The 19,739-nt window shown below is 42.4% G+C and overlaps 1 protein-coding gene across 2 annotated transcripts; it reads left to right on the top strand.

Annotated features, from left to right (window-relative positions):
• Nucleotides 1-3,676: 3,676 nt before the first annotated feature.
• On the top strand, nt 3,677-10,306 carry slc52a3 (solute carrier family 52 member 3). Of its 2 annotated transcripts, none has more exons than XM_061256539.1 (4): nt 3,677-3,930; nt 6,198-7,356; nt 8,149-8,272; nt 9,591-10,306. In XM_061256539.1, the coding sequence occupies exons 2-4, from the start codon at nt 6,350-6,352 to the stop codon at nt 9,801-9,803; spliced, it is 1,344 nt and encodes a 447-aa protein (XP_061112523.1). In that variant the 5' UTR covers nt 3,677-3,930; nt 6,198-6,349; the 3' UTR covers nt 9,804-10,306. The 2 variants fall into 2 exon arrangements, with proteins under 2 accessions (XP_061112523.1, XP_061112522.1); XM_061256538.1 differs by having other exon boundaries at nt 3,677-3,911.
• The last annotated feature ends 9,433 nt before the right edge of the window (nt 10,307-19,739 follow it).

Below are 19,739 nucleotides of genomic sequence, written 5' to 3' on the forward strand. Positions count from 1 at the left end.
GAATCCAGGGGGTAACTAAAGTTCTGAGGGTAAAAATAAAATTAAAATAAAAATGCTCCCCCCATTTCGCTTTTCCAACAGAAATAGGTTTCTGTGTATTTCTGAAAATCTGGGTGGGGGTGCTTCATTAATCATTGTTGCCTTTATATTTTTCTAGATACTTCAACACTTAAATTATGATATACTTGTGTACAAAAGACCTTCGGGGCCAGATCTTGCTCCGGCAGACTTGTTGTTTTTTCATTCAGTAGTTAAATCGGGGGAAAAAAAAAAAAAGATTTGTACAACAGAATGCAGTTACCAGGATCCCATTCCTGAAAACATGTTTGTGCTATTTGTACCGTAGGCTACGTCACATGGTGATCTTCGACACAGTAACACACTACCCATTTACACTGTCGCGTCACATGGCAGCTACTGGTCTTGCATCACCTGCGCAGACACAGAGTATCATGCAGTTTGTGACCGGTCATTGGACCCCAGTTAAGTACAGCTTACTACAAATGAGGCCATGAAATTAGTAGCCAATAACGTTAAAACTTAACATAAGCAAGCTAGATAATGAGGTTAGTAGTTGCTTCTGTCCGGGTCACTAAATAATGTGCTTGTGTGATCACCCCATTTATATAATGTTTATTCTCACACAAACAGGATGTACATCTGGAAGCCTAACCGTCTTCATCCGTTTGGTTACACAATCTCTCATTCTCTGCCAACATTTATTCCTTAGGATAGGGATACCCTAATCTGGTCATCAAGGTCAGTAGTACAGCAGGTTTTTCCTTTCTGCCTGATCGTCCACTAATTTCACTGATAGGTCAGAGATTACACTCACTTGGTACTGAGCAGTACTACTGTGCCCAAGAACCAGTTGGCCAGTTGGGTCCATGCTATACAGTAGGTCATCACTGCAAATGACAGTTGAGTTCTCAGTTGATCTACCTGGTTAAAGGGGGTGGGTTGGGGGTGTCTTCCCACACGGCAGAAAGTTAAAGAGCGACTCCAGTGAACACCATGCTTTTTGGCTGAAACGGGATGTATAGTTTGCAGGTAAGGCACAAAGCACAAATGAATCACTTGGAGTCAGCTTTTTAAGGACATGTTTTCATTTTGGTTTAGCTATTGACATTTTGGCAGTTGGGGGGGAATCACAACATCATGGTACCCTGCTTGGTGGCAATCTACCTTTTGCCGAATGGACCAAGTTTATATACATTTATATACAAAGTAATGGCCCCCCGTGGGTTGGTTGTCTCTTCTCTACTGCTATTTGTGATGCCTGTACATAGATATGTTTCTATAATATTTACATAGAAAACATGTATGAAATCACCCATTTCCTCATTTGAAAGAGGAAGTAGAACAAACCAGCTGAGCTTTCACTGGGGCGTGTCTTTATGGTGAGTGCTATTTGCTGCAGCAGTGTTTCCGACTGGGGTTCTGGTATCCGGGGATCATGTGTTGCACAGTGGTCATTCTGTGAAAAAGGGTGGGGGGTTGAAAGCATGAAGTCAGGCAATTTTCTGTCAAGTTTCCAATTATGAACTCCTAATACTCCTTAGAAAGAAAGTTTTTGTCATTCATAAATGCTAAATTGTGCCACTTGTCTATTTTTTTCTACATTTGTTTGCTTACTACAACTGCACCACTTGGTGCATGACAATATCTTGGATAAGAACAGCCAAATAGATAATTTATTCAAAACATACAATTCCAAAGTTTGGTCCAGCCAGAAAATGACCAAAAAGTGTTGCATATTCAACCAAGTAGTTGGTAAGGTAGAAAATGCCTGAAGCTACCATATTGCAAACAATAGCATGCAAGTATAAACACAATGTATAAACGTCATACTGCTCAGGAAGAAGACATGTTCTGTCTCCAAGAGATGACCGTGCTTTTTTGTGAAAAGTCTGGCTTCAATTCCAGAGCAACAGCAAAGGACCTTGTGAAGATGCTGGAAGCTACAGGTAAAAAAAGTATCTGTATCCACAGTAAACAGAGCCCTATATCATACATAACCTGAAAGGCTGCTCAGCAAGGAAGAAGCCATAACAAATCATTTGATAATCTCATGAATAAGTAGATGTACAGGTGTTCCTAATAAAGTGCTCGATGAGTATACACATTCACCAAGCACTTTATTAGGAACATTTTTACTTAATCACATGAATAAGTAGGTGTAATAATGTAATCAGCCAATTGTGTGGCAGCAGTGCAATGCATATAATCATGCAGATACAGTTCAGGAACTTCAGTTAATGTTCATATCAACCATCAGAATGGAGAAGAAATGTGATCTAAGTGACTTTGACCATCACTTAGGAACATGCCTGAAACTGGAAATTGCTGTGAATTACATAAAACTGGTGTCATGGTTTGTTCTACTGTGTTACATGTTGCATGTTTTTCCCAATAAAAGTTGGTTCACAGTTGCCTGTATGAAGAATACACGAACCTCCACCCCCAGAAATGCCATTTAATTAATCTGGAGAAGAAAACATATGCAGAGGCGGCACGGATGGTGCAGTGGGTAGCACTGCCGCCTCACAGCAAGGAGGTCCTGGGTTCAAATCCCCGTCGGCCGGGGCCTCTCTGTGCGGAGTTTGCATGTTCTCCCTGTGTCTGCGTGTGTGCCCTGCGATGGACTGGCGACCTGTCCAGGGTGTATTCCTGCCTTTCGCCCAATGTATGCTGGGATAGGCTCCAGCCCCCCTGTGACCCTGTTCAGGATAAGCGGGTTCAGATAATGGATGGATGGAAGAAAACATATGCACACACGCACACACACAGTGCAGTCCATAAGTATTTGGACAGTCCATAAGTATTTGGACAAAAATTTTTGTTTTGGCTCTACTCCAGCACATTGGATTTTGAATGAACCAATGACTGTAAGGTTACAGTGCAGACTGTCACCTTTCAGGGTATTTACATTCATATGCAATGATCAAATTTTATGCTGCTTTATTCCATTTTAGTATTTGACATATCTACATCCAGGAGAATGTTCTTGGTCCGTTTTAGTTGAAAAGGGGGTTTTCTTCACACTTGAAAAGTGTTCTTCGTTCATTCACTACAGTGGTATTTCTTGGTCAGTCAAGTTGTTTACTGATGCTGATCTCGCCAGTGTGTGCTTGCTTCTAAATGCAATTTATTCTGATTTTTTTCACCCCATTTTGGCCTGCTTTATTGCTTTTCTTTACACCAATCGACCTGGGGTAGCAAAAGAAAAACAGTGGTAACAGTGTGTTTTTCTGAATGAAATGCCATACAAGCTAATATCAGGGCTCCTGTTGTGCCCCTTTTCTATTGCACTAAATATTTAAGGAACAACCCGTACTTTTCCTGGAAAGCATTCCCTTGTTGTTGCTGTTGCTAAAGTCAAAGTGTTCAGTACATGTCATGGATGCCTGCACGAGATTGTGCGCTTAATTTTCCACAATGTGTTATTATGTAATACTAAATATCGTATATGTGAATGTCCTGGAATATTGTCATTTTAACTAAGTCCCCCCCTCCTCTTACATTTACACACACGCGTGCGTATAAATAGGCGCTTGCTATAATTCTGAGGTCCCGTGGCTACCCTTCATTATTAACTCATAATTGAAGAACGCGATAAGACACGTGACCTTCGGTAACCGAATAACTCACGGAGAGGGAGGAGATGAACCCGCCCTCTTTTTCTTCTTTCCCTTTTTTTAACGCCGACAGGAGTATTGCTGCCTTGTCATTCCCTTTGGGATTATTACTGTCCAGTTGTCAGTCACTGCAGAGACTACGATAGCTGGGCGGAACCGTACAGCTGCACACGCGGGGAGCTGTCCTCTCTTTGCCTGAGTTTTGTGGGACGGACAGGGAGAGCCGATTTTCAGTCCCAGGGTCGCATGTGCGAAGCGAAAAGCAAGTCCACGGTAAGGATCTGGATAATGAGTGAGTAACTACAGCGCGGACACCATTGAACTGTTGTTATTATACAGTTCAATGGCTGCGTGTCATTTTAGTATACAAGTAGCCTACTGTTGGAAAGACCATCTTTTCAAAGTGTTTTTCGTAGTCCATGGAAAGGCCTTAACCCGTTGCCAAAACACCATGACTTTTTGGCATTTTGAGTGGACAGCCAATATAAGTTGAAATATGTTCAAATTGTCTGCTGTTGTTCTTTCTATATGACCTTGCTGATTCCTCAGTTGTATTAGGTATCCGTTTATTTTGTACATGAGAGGAATGACGGCAAAATTAATATTTTTGTCACACACTCAACCACTGCTCGAAGTAGGCCAGGTCACGTTAAGCATTTGCAAAACATTGACCACACCAACCTTTTTAGTGTGGGAAAAAAACTAAATCACAGCAGTAGCAAAACAATTGCTCAGACCTTCATGTTACTTTTACTACATAAAAAATATAAATAACTTTCAATAACGGAGTCTAAGTCAGACAGCAATAAAAGGTTTAAGAGCCATAAAGAAATATAGTACCAGCAATTTGCATGCGATAGTGCCTTGCTGCCAAGTTGTGGTGACATTATTGATAGTCCAACAAAAGAGAAGAACATTCTGGGTGGATCGTGAATTGGTTTTGCAGTAGGACATTTCCTTGTTTACTACTCATCAAAAATAAGATGATTGCGATGAAGAGCGTCCTCTTCATAATTGAGGTCATCTCCTTCTCTTCAGTGGTAGCTATTGAGAAACGGGTAACAGGCTCTGCACATTCTCGTGGGATATGCAGAGGGAAATGTATAAATATATGAACTGTAATTTAATTGTAGACAAAGTATTTTAGGCTTATTGATTGGATTACCCTCATGCATGAAGCATACATGAGGCACTTACTGGTTAACTTTACAGTAGTAGGAGTGTCCTGAAGAGCCGTAAGGGTCTGCTCATTTCTTTACCTTGAAACCTGCAGGCGGTTTAGCCTGAGAAACCAAATTAGGTGAGTCTAATCGGCTGCCATAGTTAATCATTTAAGTGCTGAAATAACAATGAGAACCAACAAACTCTGTGGTTTTCCCAGACCAGGGCTGGCAGTCCACAATCAATACCACTGGACATTTATTTCTTTATATATATATATATATATATATATATATATATATATATAAAGGCATTTTGGATTAAATTAGCCTTGCATATGATGTGGAGACTTCACAGGAGTGTTGTATTTACAAGCCCCATTCCTTAACCTCTCATGCCCTGATCTCGCAGCACAGTGAATACTATACACAGTGCCTAAAGTACGATTGCTACTGACCTACTTTTCTTATGAAATCACGCTGGCTCATTTAACCAACTTGACCAAAATCCTTTGATCGGCATTCATCTTGATGCTTATGTCACAACTCTTTCAGCGGACACAGCTTTATGGTCCTGTTTTTAAAATAAATTGCATCACTGAATTCGGATTTTGAAAGATGAATTGTTAAATATGGATTGAGTAATGTGGATGGAATGTTCACCCTGCCTTGCTAATGAGTAACTGAAGTGAATGCCCAGGTTTTCTGCCCATAAAGCCTTGAACACAATGTCTTGTCTGGCTTACTTTCCTAATCTGACTTTTTGAAGGTGTCCCACTTTGTCAAGACAACACAAGTGAACTTTATTTATGGAGAACCTTTAAAAACAACTGACATTGACTAAAGTGTTAAAGAATATAAATATTAATAAGTAAATGACATGAAGGACAGAACACAGTACTAAGGACAAAACGCAAATTCATAGAATACACAAAGGAACCGCAAAGGACCTTATATGGGTTTTAAGTGGTGATGGTGAGGCCAGACCTATTACAAAGGGGTGAACTGTTTCCTCAGCCTTGGCATAGCTTTAGCAAAGCCACCCTCACCTCTGACTGTGTCAGAGCAAGACACCCTGACATTGGGTTTAAGGATCTCCGTGACATGAGGTAGAATGGGGGCAAATGAGATCAAAAGATGTATTGAGTGAGTGGAAATGTTTTCAAGCATGTGCACATATTGTAATATCTCTGAACCTCTTTGTTATCATGTGTTAAAAAAATTTCTGTCTTTTGCAATATCCTTCTTAGCACTTTTACTGTTGGTTTGGTCATCTTTATGGCAGTCATTATCGGAAGTTCCTGACATTTTCTGATTCGAATATTTTGTAAGATAAATGTACAAAGTGTTGCAAATTTTACAGTAGTATAATGGTATGTCTGTATTTTTATGCTTTTAGACTTGATGGCACCTGGCTTTTCGGTGAAACTGTAAGAGCAGAGAAGGGCTTGACAGCTGCTGGGCCTTCACAGAAACCTTGACAGAAATCTCCGCCTTCTCAAGCAGCCCAGCCCTGCAGCTCGGCCCCGACCGCTGCTTCACGGACGCCCCATGGCCCTGCTCGTGCACCTGCTGGCCTGCACCTTTGGCCTGGGCTCCTGGGTGGCCATTAACGGCCTGTGGGTGGAGCTCCCCCTGATCGTCAGCGTGCTGCCGGAGGGCTGGGAGCTGCCCTCCTACCTGACTGTTATCATCCAGCTGGCCAACCTGGGCCCCCTGCTGGTGACCCTCATGCACAAGCTACGGCCGGGCCAGCTGAACGAGCGGGCGGTCATCTACGCCATCCTGAGCGTGGGCATCCTGGCCTGCTTCCTCCTGGCCTTCTTCTGGAGGGAGACCACGGTCATGGCCGGCATGGCACACAGCACAGCCTTCCTGGTCATCACCTTCTTCCTGTCCCTGGTGGACTGCACCTCCTCCGTCACCTTCCTGCCCTTCATGATGCAGCTGCCGCCTGAATACATCACCACCTACTTCATTGGGGAGGGGCTCAGTGGCTTCATCCCCGGGCTGGTGGCCCTCGGCCAGGGCGTGGGCATCTCCAAGTGCGTCAATGTCACGCAGTCCATCGAAAACGGCACGGAGACCCTCCAGAGCCCCCACGCCATAGAGACCCAGTACCTCCCAGCAAACTTCTCCACAGAGGTCTTCTTCTTTTTCCTGGCCGCCATGATGACCATGAGCCTGGTGGCTTTTGCCCTCCTCAACCGGGTACCCCGAATGTACCAGCTGTCCACCGAAAATCTGGTGGGTGACTCGGTGGCGTCCGTCTCCTCCGGCCTGGACAACCCGGCAGCAGAGGGTGTCCCTGGTGGGGGGAAGGGTGAGGAGGCGGGCCAGTCCAGGCCGCTGTTGTCCAAGCCGGGCTACACCGTCTCCCAGCTGGCCTTCATCTACTTGCTGGTGGTGTGGGTGAACGGGCTGACCAATGGGGTGCTGCCGTCAGTGCAGACGTACTCCTGCATGTCTTACGGGACCGTGGCGTATCACCTCTCTGCGGCCCTGTCCTCCATGGCCAACCCCATGGCCTGCCTCATCGCCATGTTTCTTCCCAAAAGGTACCACAATCATGGAGCTTTTATCTCTTAAAGGGCACCTGTGATGTGTTCAATCTGACTTGGACGTACTCAGTTATTTAGAGCCGCAGGGTGTGCTGGCTTTCGTTGTTACCCAGGATTTAATTGATCAAAGAAAGCAGTTGATTCCGCAGTTGGCTCAGCTCACCTTGTTTCTGGGTCTGAATCGGTTACTGATTTTAAGGTGAAAACTAAAAGCCGCACACCCTGCTGCTCACCAGGACCAGGCTTGCCAACGCCTGGTCCAGCAGTACAAAAGGCCAAAAGAACACTTCTGGGATTTTATAGCAATATAATATAGTATGAATCAGGAAGTTACACTGGTGCCATTGTCAGATCATATTTAAAGTACTGTAGTTCTGGGCACGGCAATGTAAGAATGACTGAGAAATTACAAAAACAGGAAACTAAACCGTTTCCATGAATGCAATGTAACCATAAAGAATCGAGACATGAAATTGAAATAATCTCTTCAAAAAAAAAGGTTTTGTTGTAATTGTGGTTTTTTAATTCATAAATCGGATTATCAAAGTGAAGTACAATCGAATTTCAGATTGAGTTTTGTCTATCAAAACAGGTTAATTTTTAACGACTGCAATTTGATGTTATCTGGGGTTTTTTTTCCCCCAATCAGGCTACTGGTAATGCAAACTTTGGCAACGCGCATGATAGACTCTACAGACTGAGCCACTCAGTCCACTCTCAATCTTTACTGCTCTGGAATATCGTACCTCAGATACAAGTGTCACAAGCGGTTCCTGTTATGTATTGCAGGTCCTTGGTGTTCTTGGGCGTGCTCTCACTGGTGGGGACCGGTTTTGGGGCCTATAACATGGGCATGGCAGCGCTGAGCCCCTGCCCTGTGCTCCAGGGCACTGCTGCTGGTAATGCCATCATTGTGAGTACCCCCCCTCCCCCCCCCAAATGGGCAGAGCCAGCAACGACTGACCAGTTCAGACCAAACGCAGTGCTACAGCGTTTTGCTACTGGGTTCAAATGCTTTTCGTGGGTACGATTGACAGCCCCTAACTGCTCCGCCCACTCTCACGTCTCTGTGCCAGAATGGGTGGAGCTATCGCCTGCTGTCTCACACGCATGAAGCGGAACCATACCTGATATTGCAAGCAGCCCCGGCTTTTCAGAGAAAACACTCTTATCAGTTGCGTCACTTTCTAAGAAAAGGGTTGAGTCACTCGGCAAGGGCAGAACTGGAGTAAACTGACTTTTCTAACAACATGTACTAAAATAAGTAGGCCTTTTTACACATCTAAATTTCTGCACTCTTAATGATTCTTACGTGTAATCTAGGTTATGCAAAGACTGACAAGACTGTTTTCTCTGAAAATTCTTATTCAGACACGGTGTGTAGTCGTAGCCTAGTGCCAAAGGTACATGACTGGGACCTGGAAGGTCATCAAGTGTAGCCACGATAATATCCACACAGCAAGGCCCTTAACCCCACATTGCTCCGGGGGAAGGATTGTCCCCTGCTTAGTCTAATGAACTGTAAATTGCTGTGGATAAAAGTGTCAGCTAAATAACAAATTATTATTATTATTATTATTATTATTATTATTCTAAATTCAGGATATAGAAATGCTAAAGATGTACAGTAGCATGCTTCATTTTTTCCCATTTAATCAAAGACTAAGATAATGTACTTTAAAATGAAGAGTTTGTGTAACACACCCTGCATTGAGTAATAATAATGTCACAGTTATATGACTTTATGCCACCTTTTATGATGCAATCTCAAATGTACATATCTTAAAGATACAATATAATTTCAGACTTCTAACAGTCAAGAGAGGAATAGCAGCAACAAACGCCTTCAAACCTCAACACTGTTTATCCCTCCCCCTTCTCTGTAAATGCGTTGACGTTGAAACGCTATTGGCTGTGGCAATTAGAATCAATTTTCAACCAATTAGCTTGGTTATACAATGTTCTGGTACAGAGTGTCGAGCCATCAACTGTATATTTTGAAACCCGAATTAAGACAGGCAGAGGGTGAGTCAACATGTCAGTGAGCCTTTTTCAATGATAGGAAGGGATTTACAATGGTCTTGTAACAATGTTTTAACACTAAAATCTTACCAATTGTCCTTTTTTAAAATAAAAATAAAACAATGATTCATATAAGCCAAGCCATCTTTGGCAGTGATGAAGGAAACATCTCGCCATCTTAACGTGGAGAGCTCTTTCTCGGTCCGCAGGTGCTGTCCTGGGTCTTCTTTACCGGGGCGCTGTCCTACGTGAAGGTGATGGTGGGGGTGATTCTGCGGGACCAGAGCCACAGCGCACTGGTTTGGTGCGGTGCCGCGGTCCAGGTGGGGTCGATGGTCGGAGCCCTGACCATGTTCCCCCTGGTCAACGTGTATCACCTGTTCCAGTCAGGGGACGTCTGCAACACCAAATGCCCTTTGTGATGGTCAGTACATTCCACAGACTTTACATGCCAGGGGCTGGCATACAGGGAGTGCGGCCAGAACGCTGGACTGGGTGGTGGTGGTCATGGGTTTCAATCCATTGAACCTCAAACAAGGCACTTCACATTTGAGGCTCCCATCAAAAAGATTGTGAGCACCAAAAACAATGTCATGTACTTTATGCTCGCTGTGTGATGTTATTGTCTATGTTGTAAAGTGTATTTACATTTTTATATGTATAAATTATGCACTTGTCTTTTCTTAAACAGTTATGGAATCATGATGGAAGATCTGTGTACTAAAAACAAAAAAGAAAAGTAAAAATATTGGATGTGGCAGGTATATGAAAAACAGAGTTGATTCATTTGTCTACAGCACAATTTATCAAATTAAGAGATTAGTTTGTGTTCATGTACCAATGCAGGGTTTTATTTTTGCGTCTGATAGTATTTATCGGAATAAATATTGTCCAGCTGATTTAATTTAATCTATCATCCTAAAAAGTGATGTGACTGCTCATTTGTCAACACTAGGGGGCGTCATTACACCATTGACAATTGTTGAACAATACCCATGGACAAAAATAATTTGCACCATCTTCCAAGGGACATCAGAGTGACCCCTCCTGCACTCGAAGTCTCTCCAGTTAACTGACACCAGTAAATCAATGTGTTTGTGCATTAGTCTGTGTGTGTGTGTGTGTGTGTGTGTGTGTGTGTGTGTGTGTGTGTGTGTGTGTGTTTTGAAACCAACTGTTAACACAGCCTATCATGGCTTATCTGATTTTGGTTACACCTTGATCTTGTCAATGTGACAACTGAAGGGTTTATAGTTCAGAAATCTCAAAATATTCACCTGCCTCACTCGTGCTTAAAGAATAACACAACAAGCTCTGCTGCTACAACTCACTGACAATGCACCCAGACAAAACCTGATTGTGTAAAGTGTACTGTAAATGCATTGTGATTGATTTTCTGTGCAGGCACTAGGTTAATGAGCTTAGCCTACTGCTGTTTATGCTTTTAGCTTGTTAAAATGATCTGCTTTCATGCTCAGAGGACTGCATGATAATGTGCAGCATCAAAGTTGCATTGTGGCTGGATTTTATTGCACTGCATTTTATTGTTATTAATAAAACAGTTTAGCCGCAGGCACAGATTGCTTCTTGGAAATGGCCGAGATTATTATTCTAATCAAATCAAAGCATATTTTTCAGATATTGCTCCCTTTGCAATTAACTGCTGTAGAATTTCTCTCAGGCTAGAGGTCACTCACGGTGGAGTTGCACTTGTTGCATTAAAGAAAATCTATTCACTTCCCAATGTCAAGTTCACCGTTATACGGTGCCTTGATAATTAAGCAGCCAATGTATCCTACAGTTGATGAGTTCCCACAATCCATTTCTGCACTGTGTGGATTAATACCAAGTCAATTGTGATGAACTTGTGTTGTAGACACAACCCACACATTTCCTGTTCTTCAATCACTGATTGGTTTTGTGAGTCACCTTTGGCTGGCATCCAATCCTGGTCACCGAGGCAACGCTGCTGTGTATATGGCCACGCCCCTCAGGAGAAGAGATGAGCAGAGTTGGGGGGTTCCTTGGAAGGGGGGTGGGGGGGGGAGGGAGTCATTCCCCAGGTGTCAGCTGTTCCTCATCTTTGCCCTCCTACCGGACAGAGATGCTAGGAGCGGGGGTACGACCTCTGGTCAGATGGGACGAAATGCTAATTAATCACAATTAGGGTAGATTTCAGTCAGCTGCTGGCTCAGCCAATTGGGCAACCAGTATTGCCTCCCCACTGACGGAGAGGAGAAAGAGAGACAGGCTTCAATTATCTTGATGCTGCTTTTGGGGTCAAAAGGTCAGCTGATGATCTGGGGACAGATGCAGGCCTCTTTTAGTGGTTACTGGAGGGGGGAAACAAACTTCTGGGCTGTGGTTAACCGTCACATATCTACTGCAGCCTGAGTGTCAGGGTGGACAGAAGAAAGGCGTTCATCTCTCCAGCTCTACAGGAGGAAGGAGCTGTGCCCAGTTTCAAGGTGAATTTACTCGAACCCCACCTCCCCTCCGACCACTAGCACAGGATCTCAGCTTCAGGTGAATCTAGTGAATAGTGTGGTAGAAGCCTGAACACAGACAGGCTAATGCCCTCCATTTGATGGGCCTATCTGCATTTAGCTGTAGTCACATATACATGTTATATATTGACAATTCTTTTTAGCTAAAACTACATTGTAAAAACAAATCTTTATATCTTCCCTTTCCACTTTTCTAGTTCACCCTGTAAGTCTCATGCAGTTAGACCTACTGTTTGCATAATATATAACCTAACCTATATTATACAGTGGGCTCCAGAATTATTGACACCCTTAATAAAAAAAATGGAGAAAAAGGCTGCATATAATAAACAAAATGGATATGGGACATAAGATGGCCATTAGTTCAGAACACAGTTAAAAAAACCTGTGGTCTGAACTAAAGAGGATATAGATGATTTGGAAAGCCTATGCATGGAGGAATGGTCAAAAATCCCTCCAAATGTATTCTCTATGAAAAGACTGATGGCTGTCATCTTTTTGTGAATTATTTTTGTTGTATTTGAAAAATACAAGATTTGGTTGATTTCATTGACTCATTAATAAAGCACACTGATAACATGCTTGAAAATAAAGCTGTCAGTAACTATAATTTTTTTAGTTTACAGAATTTGTCGTGCATATTTATCAAGAGTGGCAATAATTCTGGAGCCCACTGTATCCAGTGAAAGAAACAACAAAAACCGATTAGCATGGCCTACTTGAAAACAAATAAAACGCTAGGTCCTATCAGGCTATAGCCTAATTAGCCCGTTCTACAATCGGAACGCATTGAAATGCGAAGCACTAGTTGAAAGTGCTTCTCCCAAGTGTCAGATGGCCGCTGCTCTTCCAGCTGGCCGGGAGGGGCTGTTACCACCTGGAATCTCTCCTCACAGCCCCACCCCCTGCTCCTCGCCCGCTTTGCTCCCGCAAACCCTGCCATCGCTGCTACCGCGCAGAGCCTGCTTACCGCACCACGGAGAAGCCCATCTGCTCGCGGCTGTCACCTCCGAAAGACACTGCTACGACTGCAGCGCCAATTTGCCAAATGAGCAGTTTGGCTTTCCCATTGTCAATTGAAATGAGATTAGCCCTCCTTAGCTGCCTTTCTGTGACAGGGAATGAACTCTGGAACAATGGACAGTTGTTGTAGACACGCTTTGTGTCGCGGAGCAGAGGGATTTGTCATGTGCAGAAAATTGCCTCCCAAACGCTTTCTAGGTAAACGTCATTTACGTCAGCGTATGCAACGTTGTTTGCATTAATCAAAATGAACTTCAGAACCATTGTTATTTTGAGAAAATGGGAACATGACTTTATTTAATATGCTATATTTCATAAATATAACTACACAATATGCCTTCTTTATTTTGATTTTAGCTTTGAATAATAGAAAGAAGACTCCAGTTAATAAACAGCCTCCAGAGGGGATTCACAGGGGTCAGTGCAGGCAGATTTAAATGCAGAAGTAGACCTAAGTAAAACCTTTTTCACCAAACAAATTGTGACCTCACTGCCCAGTCGACAGAGGGGAACACATTTACTTAACATCTTTGTCATAACACTGACAAAATATCTAAAATGTGCACCTGGGGATCCTGGCAGTAGCTGACTGAACAAACGCAGAGAATCACTCTGACAGCTGACAGCGGCCAGGTGAGCAGCATGCGCGGCCACAGATCGCCGTGCTGCCAGGACAGCTCGGCGACGCAAACCAAGCTTCAGCCCAAGCTCATCACTGTGCTAATTGGTCCAGCTGAAGCACACTTGCCAAGGAAGCCATCTTTAAACGAGCCTTCAATTCGCCTGCCTCACTGCATGCGTCTCTGGCATGGGACGCCTCTTCGCCGTTTCCAATGGTAGACTTTCGCTCAATCTGAAAGTTATTTTAGAGGAACCTGCTCCAGCATCTCTGTCTGACTTCCTCTGCTGATGGGGATTTGCCTGTAATGAAGCACAGCCTCGTGCAGAAGTTTCGATTCAGAAATTTGAGTGCTGGGATCGGTGTAATTGTGCAATTTCCTGATGGCCATAGATCCAAGGGTTACAGTAGTGCTGGGAACACTTTGTTTCCAAGGTCTACAGTAAGGTACCTCATATTGGTTAACCAATTACACAACTGCACAGCAGGAAGGAAACTTGGTACTCTCTCACACTGTGGTAATTATTACACTTTGGGCTATCGCAAGACAATGTGAAATGCACAGCAGGGTGAAACAGCTTGAGTTTAGGAAAGGGGAGCTTTTACATGTCGGACCCAACTGGGAGCGAACATGTCCGGGTACAGTTAGTGGTGGTGGAGAGAGGTGATCTCCTGATGGGCAGCAGTACGAGCAGCCCTTTTTATTATGCTGTCAGTGTGGGGCGATTTAGCGGTAACTGACTGTGAGCTCTGTACCCTTGAAGTGAATGGAAAATGACTAAATCAATCAAAGTGCTGATGGCTCAGCTGGGACTCGCTCTCTCGCCAGACTGGAGCGTTGTCAAGAAGAGATGGGAAGCCACAACTCCCGGGCCATCTCTCTTTGCTCTTTCTCCCTTCCTCTTCTTCTCTCTCTTTCCTTTCTGTCTCTCATGCATTTCAGTCTCTCCCTCCTTCTCTTCCTCTCCTTTGAGTGAGCAGAAACGAAAGGGCTGTGTGGGAAATGGCTGATCGCAAAGCAGGAATACAGAGAGCAGACTTCAGCCTGATTCCATATGAAAGACCCACTCCCACCAGGGCCCTTGGCGGTCCAATTATACAATGGGGACAGTCTCTACTGTACTGGGGAGGGGGATGGGCGATAGGGGAGGGCTCTGACCAGCTATGGAGGCCACACCATGAGGGGACTTTACTGTGCAGGCACCTTTTCCACAGCCTGAGCAATCTGATAAGCGTAAATAAAACATGCAGTGAAACAACCCCAGTGCTGTGTCTCACCACACGTAAAGTCCAGAATAATTAGTCCCACTAGTACCAGGCAGGCAGGTCCTGGCCATGATAAATAAACAGGGCTTTAGGGCTTGCCAAAGCACCGCAGACTTTAATGGGGTGGTGTTCAGGAAAGGTATTACACTACCACAGCTTCCAAAAACTGTTGTATTGGGAGGACACCACAGTATTCATCCCAGTTAAAAAATAATTCCTCTGCAATATTAAGGCTAAGAAAGTCCCCAGAAATCACTGAAATATAACACATACTCCCGGTATGTTTTATACTCTACACCAGCTGGCACTCACCCAAAGCCATTTGGTTATTTTGTGACACACTAGAGGAGGAAATGAGTCTCTGTTAGGGGTGCATAAGTCAAGATTGATCAGTGCACTGCACTTTTGGTGCAACACATTACAATTTTGGTGTCTGCTTAGTCTACGATTCACGCCCTGGTCTGCCTGATCAGTCCAGGTCTACGGCGCATCCCAGTGTACAGCAAATTGTTAATATTGGGGTTTTCCCATGCAACCCACGCATGATCATAGTCAATTTAAAAGCCAATCACTGGTTCTCATGGATCCTATACTGTCTAATTTGACTTTGATATAAATACCACAAACAGGAAAAATACATATGTGCATTTATTTTTAATTGTCTCTTTTCTTTTTTATAATTGTAATTCCTATATTTCTGTTTTTAATTGTTATTGGCTGTTCTCATATTGAATTATGGGGTACTGTATTGCCTTGAGCATGGCCAATATTTTTCTACGTGAAATTATAATATTTATGTAAAGAAAGAAAACAATTTTTTGGGCTTATATACTTTATTTCAACTTTCTGACAGTCACAGAATATCATTATCACTCAAGAAGATAACTGTTTCGAATATATATTACAGACGAAAATGGCTCAGAGAAACAACAACAGAAGAAAGGGCACAGATAAGGGTTTCAAGAAAAGTAAACTTCTTTAAGCACAGTGCTTCCATAATCTGTGCCAGTACTGTGTATACAAGCTAAATACATTAACTGCATTAGTTATCTCCTCCCAAGCTAATTTAAAATCATGTGCTCAATATCAAAGAGACTGCTGAACAACAAGCTATATTATTGTTTTGTCTGAAGGGTATGCCATTAGCCTAAAAATGAAGTTCATATGTGGGTCATGCTATCCACGTAGCATGTAGGTTATACATTCAAAATGGCGGAACCAAACACTGCAACTCCACCACCACGCCAGTGCAATTTAGAAAATATTATATGTCCATGCCATTGGAGACAAATTAATGACCAAGGAGAAACTAGCCTCCTGCAATGTACGCACGCAGTAACTGCCCTCCAATCCCCAAAGGCTTTCTTCCGCTCTAAAGAAAACCGTCAGTTCACTTTAGTTAAAATAAGCCATACCATTGTTGGAAATGAATGATGAACTATTTGTGTTTGAGAAAAAGTTTATACCTGTGAATACGATCACTGACATTGTTAGGATCGTCCCTACTTTTATTTTGTTTAATGAAACTTTCAGAAATTGTTGTTATTATTTCACCATTATAGCATACTGCTTTTCAGCTATTCATCTTCAGGCTTCATGGGAAAACTTCTTTGTAATACAATAGCTCTTCATCAATCTTTTATTGAAATTATGATAGACGTGAACAAATTCGAACAAATGTATCTTATTTATAACATTTGTATTCAACAAACAAACAAACAAAAAAACAAAAAAACATTAAAACCCAACTCTGCATCTCCTGCAAAAGAACATCTTGGGAGGAACATAATCCATCCATCCATCCATCCATCCATTATCTGAACCCGCTTATCCTGAACAGGGTCGCAGGGGGGCTGGAGCCTATCCCAGCATACATTGGGGCGAAAGGCAGGAATACACCCTGGACAGGTCGCCAGTCCATCACAGGGCACACACACCATTCACTCACACACTCATACCTATGGGCAATTTAGACTCTCCAATCAGCCTAACCTGCATGTCTTTGGACTGTGGGAGGAAACCGGAGTACCCGGAGGAAACCCACGCAGACACGGGGAGAACATGCAAACTCCGCACAGAGAGGCCCCGGCCGACGGGGATTCGAACCCAGGACCTCCTTGCTGTGAGGCGGCAGTGCTACCCACTGCACCATCCGTGCCGCCGAGGAACATAATAATACAAATATTTAATCAGCCAATCATGTGGCAGCAATTAAATGTATAAAAGCATGCAGACATGATCAAGAGGTTCAGCTGTTGTTCAGACCAAATGTCAGAATGGCGAAGAAATGTGATCTAAGTGACTTTGACCGGAATGATTTTTGGTGCCAGACAGGGTGTATTTCAGAAACTGCTGATCTCCTGGGAATTTACACTACAATCTTTAGAGTTTGCAAACAATGGTGCTAAAAATAAAAAACATCCAGCGAGCAGCAGTTCTCCAAGCAAAAATGCATTGTTAATGAGAGAAGTCAGAAGAGAAGAGCCAGACTGGTCAAAGCTGACAGGAAGGTGACGGTAACGCAAATATATATACATATATATACACTCACCGAGCACTTTATTAGGTATTTATTAGATTTATTTTTTAGACTTGTACTGCTGTAGCCTATCCACTTAGAGTTATGATGTGTTGTGTGTTCAGAGATGCTCTTCTGCATATCACCTCTGTCTGCAGAATTGCTGCTCACTTGATTTTTTTTGTTTGTTTGTTTTTTTGCACCATTCTTTGCAAACTCCAGAGACTAGTGCGCGTGAAACTACCAGGAGTTTCAGAGATACTCAATGTACTCTGTCTGCCTCCAACAATAATTCCACGGTCAAAGTCACTTAGATCACATTTTTTCCACGTTCTGATGGTCGATGTAAACATTAACTGAAGCTCCTGACCCATATCTACATGATTGTATGCATTACCCTGCTGCCACACAATTGGCTGATTACATAATCCCATGAATAAGTAGGTGTAATAAAGTATAAACATTCCTAATAAAGTGTTCTGTGAGTGTATAATCAACTCTAGAATTATTGGCACTCTTGATAAACATGAAGGGAAAAGGCTGCATATCATAAACACAGATTATAATCTATACTAATCTATATTATATCTGTGTTTATTATAGGCGGCCTTTTGCCTTCATGTTTATTAAGAGTGCCAATAATTCTAGAGTTGATTATATATATGGGCACTTTATTAGCTATTTATTAGACTTTTTTTAAATCTATATTGTATTGTTCAAATTAAATGGATAATAAAAGTGATAAGGAGCTGAAATGTTTTTTCTTATTACCAAAGCACAATAAATGAACAAGTTGTTTGTGCGCCACAGCCGCTATGATAAAATAGCTGACCTCACTTGCGTAAATCATAGACAGAGTTCTATTCTAAATCAGAACTCATATTAGTCAACAGCACCTTGCGTGCTCAAAGGAGTTGGAGGGACACACTGGGTAACTAATTAGTGAAGTAGTTTACCAACTTGTTTGTTCACTGTGTGCAATGTATTCAGCATGTTTTGGATGAGTACTTGGCTTACCCCTAATATTCAAGATAATCCAGCCCATTTTCCACATGAACAGCATGCTTTATTCTGTTTACTAATTCTCGCCTCTGGTCATGAAAATACCAACATTCAATAGCCACACCTGTGTGCCATGCAACAATAATTCTAGAAAATAGAGCCCTCTGACTCAGTGGACACCAACCTAACATATATATGTTCCAACTGAGATTGTGGACCATGCCATCAACTGGGGCATCTGTCTGAGTTTTTTGTTTTATATTTCTTCTCATTTCATCTATAGCTTCACCATGAGGTTAGATTGGGCTAAGCCTTTTTTCGGCTGATCCTGATCCTACTGTCTCTGCCCATTCCCAGTTTCCAAATTTTATGTGAAAAAGTTGTGGGATTATTAACATTTTTGAGATAAGCCCACCCATTGCAACTTCCCTGGATCATGATTTGGCTATATTTTTACATAACCACAAAAAAAGTAATACCCGTATAAATAAATGTATTGTATGTGAGATGAGCAAAATACCAGGTTTCATGCAAGTTGCTCAATTCTTGTCGGAGGAGTAGCAAGTTTTCAGAAAATCATATCATATAGTTCTTTAAGGCAAATTGGTTCCTTTTTAAGAAGGAACACCTACTGACATTGTTGTTGTTCAAGTCTCTAGGTTGAACAGTGCAGGACTTACAATTGTTTAGTAATTACAAATTTAACTGACTACAATGGCACCCCCAAGCAGCCAACTGGCACCAAATTTGTTAATGCATTGTTGGGTGCCACCCTCTAGCAAAACTCCAAGTTTTATAAGAATCAGTCAAGCAGTTAAAAGGTAATTGCACTCTAGATCACATTGCTGTAAACATGTTTGTATGCGTACTTTATAGTGAAACATTTTCATCCATGCCATTATTTCAACAGTATTTATGAACTAATATCATTTTGGCATAACACCTTGTAGAAAAGCATTTTCTGCTGCTCTATAAAGTTTTAAAAATGCTACGTTTCTGTAGTACTCTCTGGCCCTGCCCCAATTGTGATATCAGACCATTTTTAGGGCACCTCTACGTCATATAGATCTCAATCAGATATCCAGTTGGAAATTGTGCCCACAAATTAGTTTGTTTACTTTTAATGGCTCAAAGTCAAAGGTAATTGTGTATAAGCGGGGCTTGGCTGAAACAATGAGTGTAATTATTTTTACTTCTTATGAAGTAAAAACAAAAAGATGAGTGGCAAATTCAAAATGGTGCTGACCCATAAAGCACATACATTATCTGTGCTCCTTCTGAAGCCTTTTGTCATTGCAACAAGATTTCTGCAAGGAAACAGTCATTTGTGGTGAGCTGGGTTTGTGAATGTCCAAATTTTGTCAGGTGCACTATAGTGGGAGAAAAAATGGATCCAAAGAAAAGAAATATGGTTTCAGCAGCT

This window comes from Conger conger, chromosome 10, assembly GCF_963514075.1.
Source record: "Conger conger chromosome 10, fConCon1.1, whole genome shotgun sequence".
Taxonomy (NCBI): Eukaryota; Metazoa; Chordata; class Actinopteri; order Anguilliformes; family Congridae; genus Conger; species Conger conger.

What these genes read in the sequence shown, in the direction of transcription:
- slc52a3 (XM_061256539.1), top strand. Translation starts at nt 6,350, where the DNA reads ATGGCCCTGCTCGTGCACCTGCTGGCCTGCACCTTTGGCCTGGGCTCC. An exon ending in GCCATGTTTCTTCCCAAAAG is followed by an intron (nt 7,357 to 8,148) that starts GTACCACAATCA and finishes TATGTATTGCAG; the next exon opens with GTCCTTGGTGTTCTTGGGCG. An exon ending in CTGCTGGTAATGCCATCATT is followed by an intron (nt 8,273 to 9,590) that starts GTGAGTACCCCC and finishes CTCGGTCCGCAG; the next exon opens with GTGCTGTCCTGGGTCTTCTT.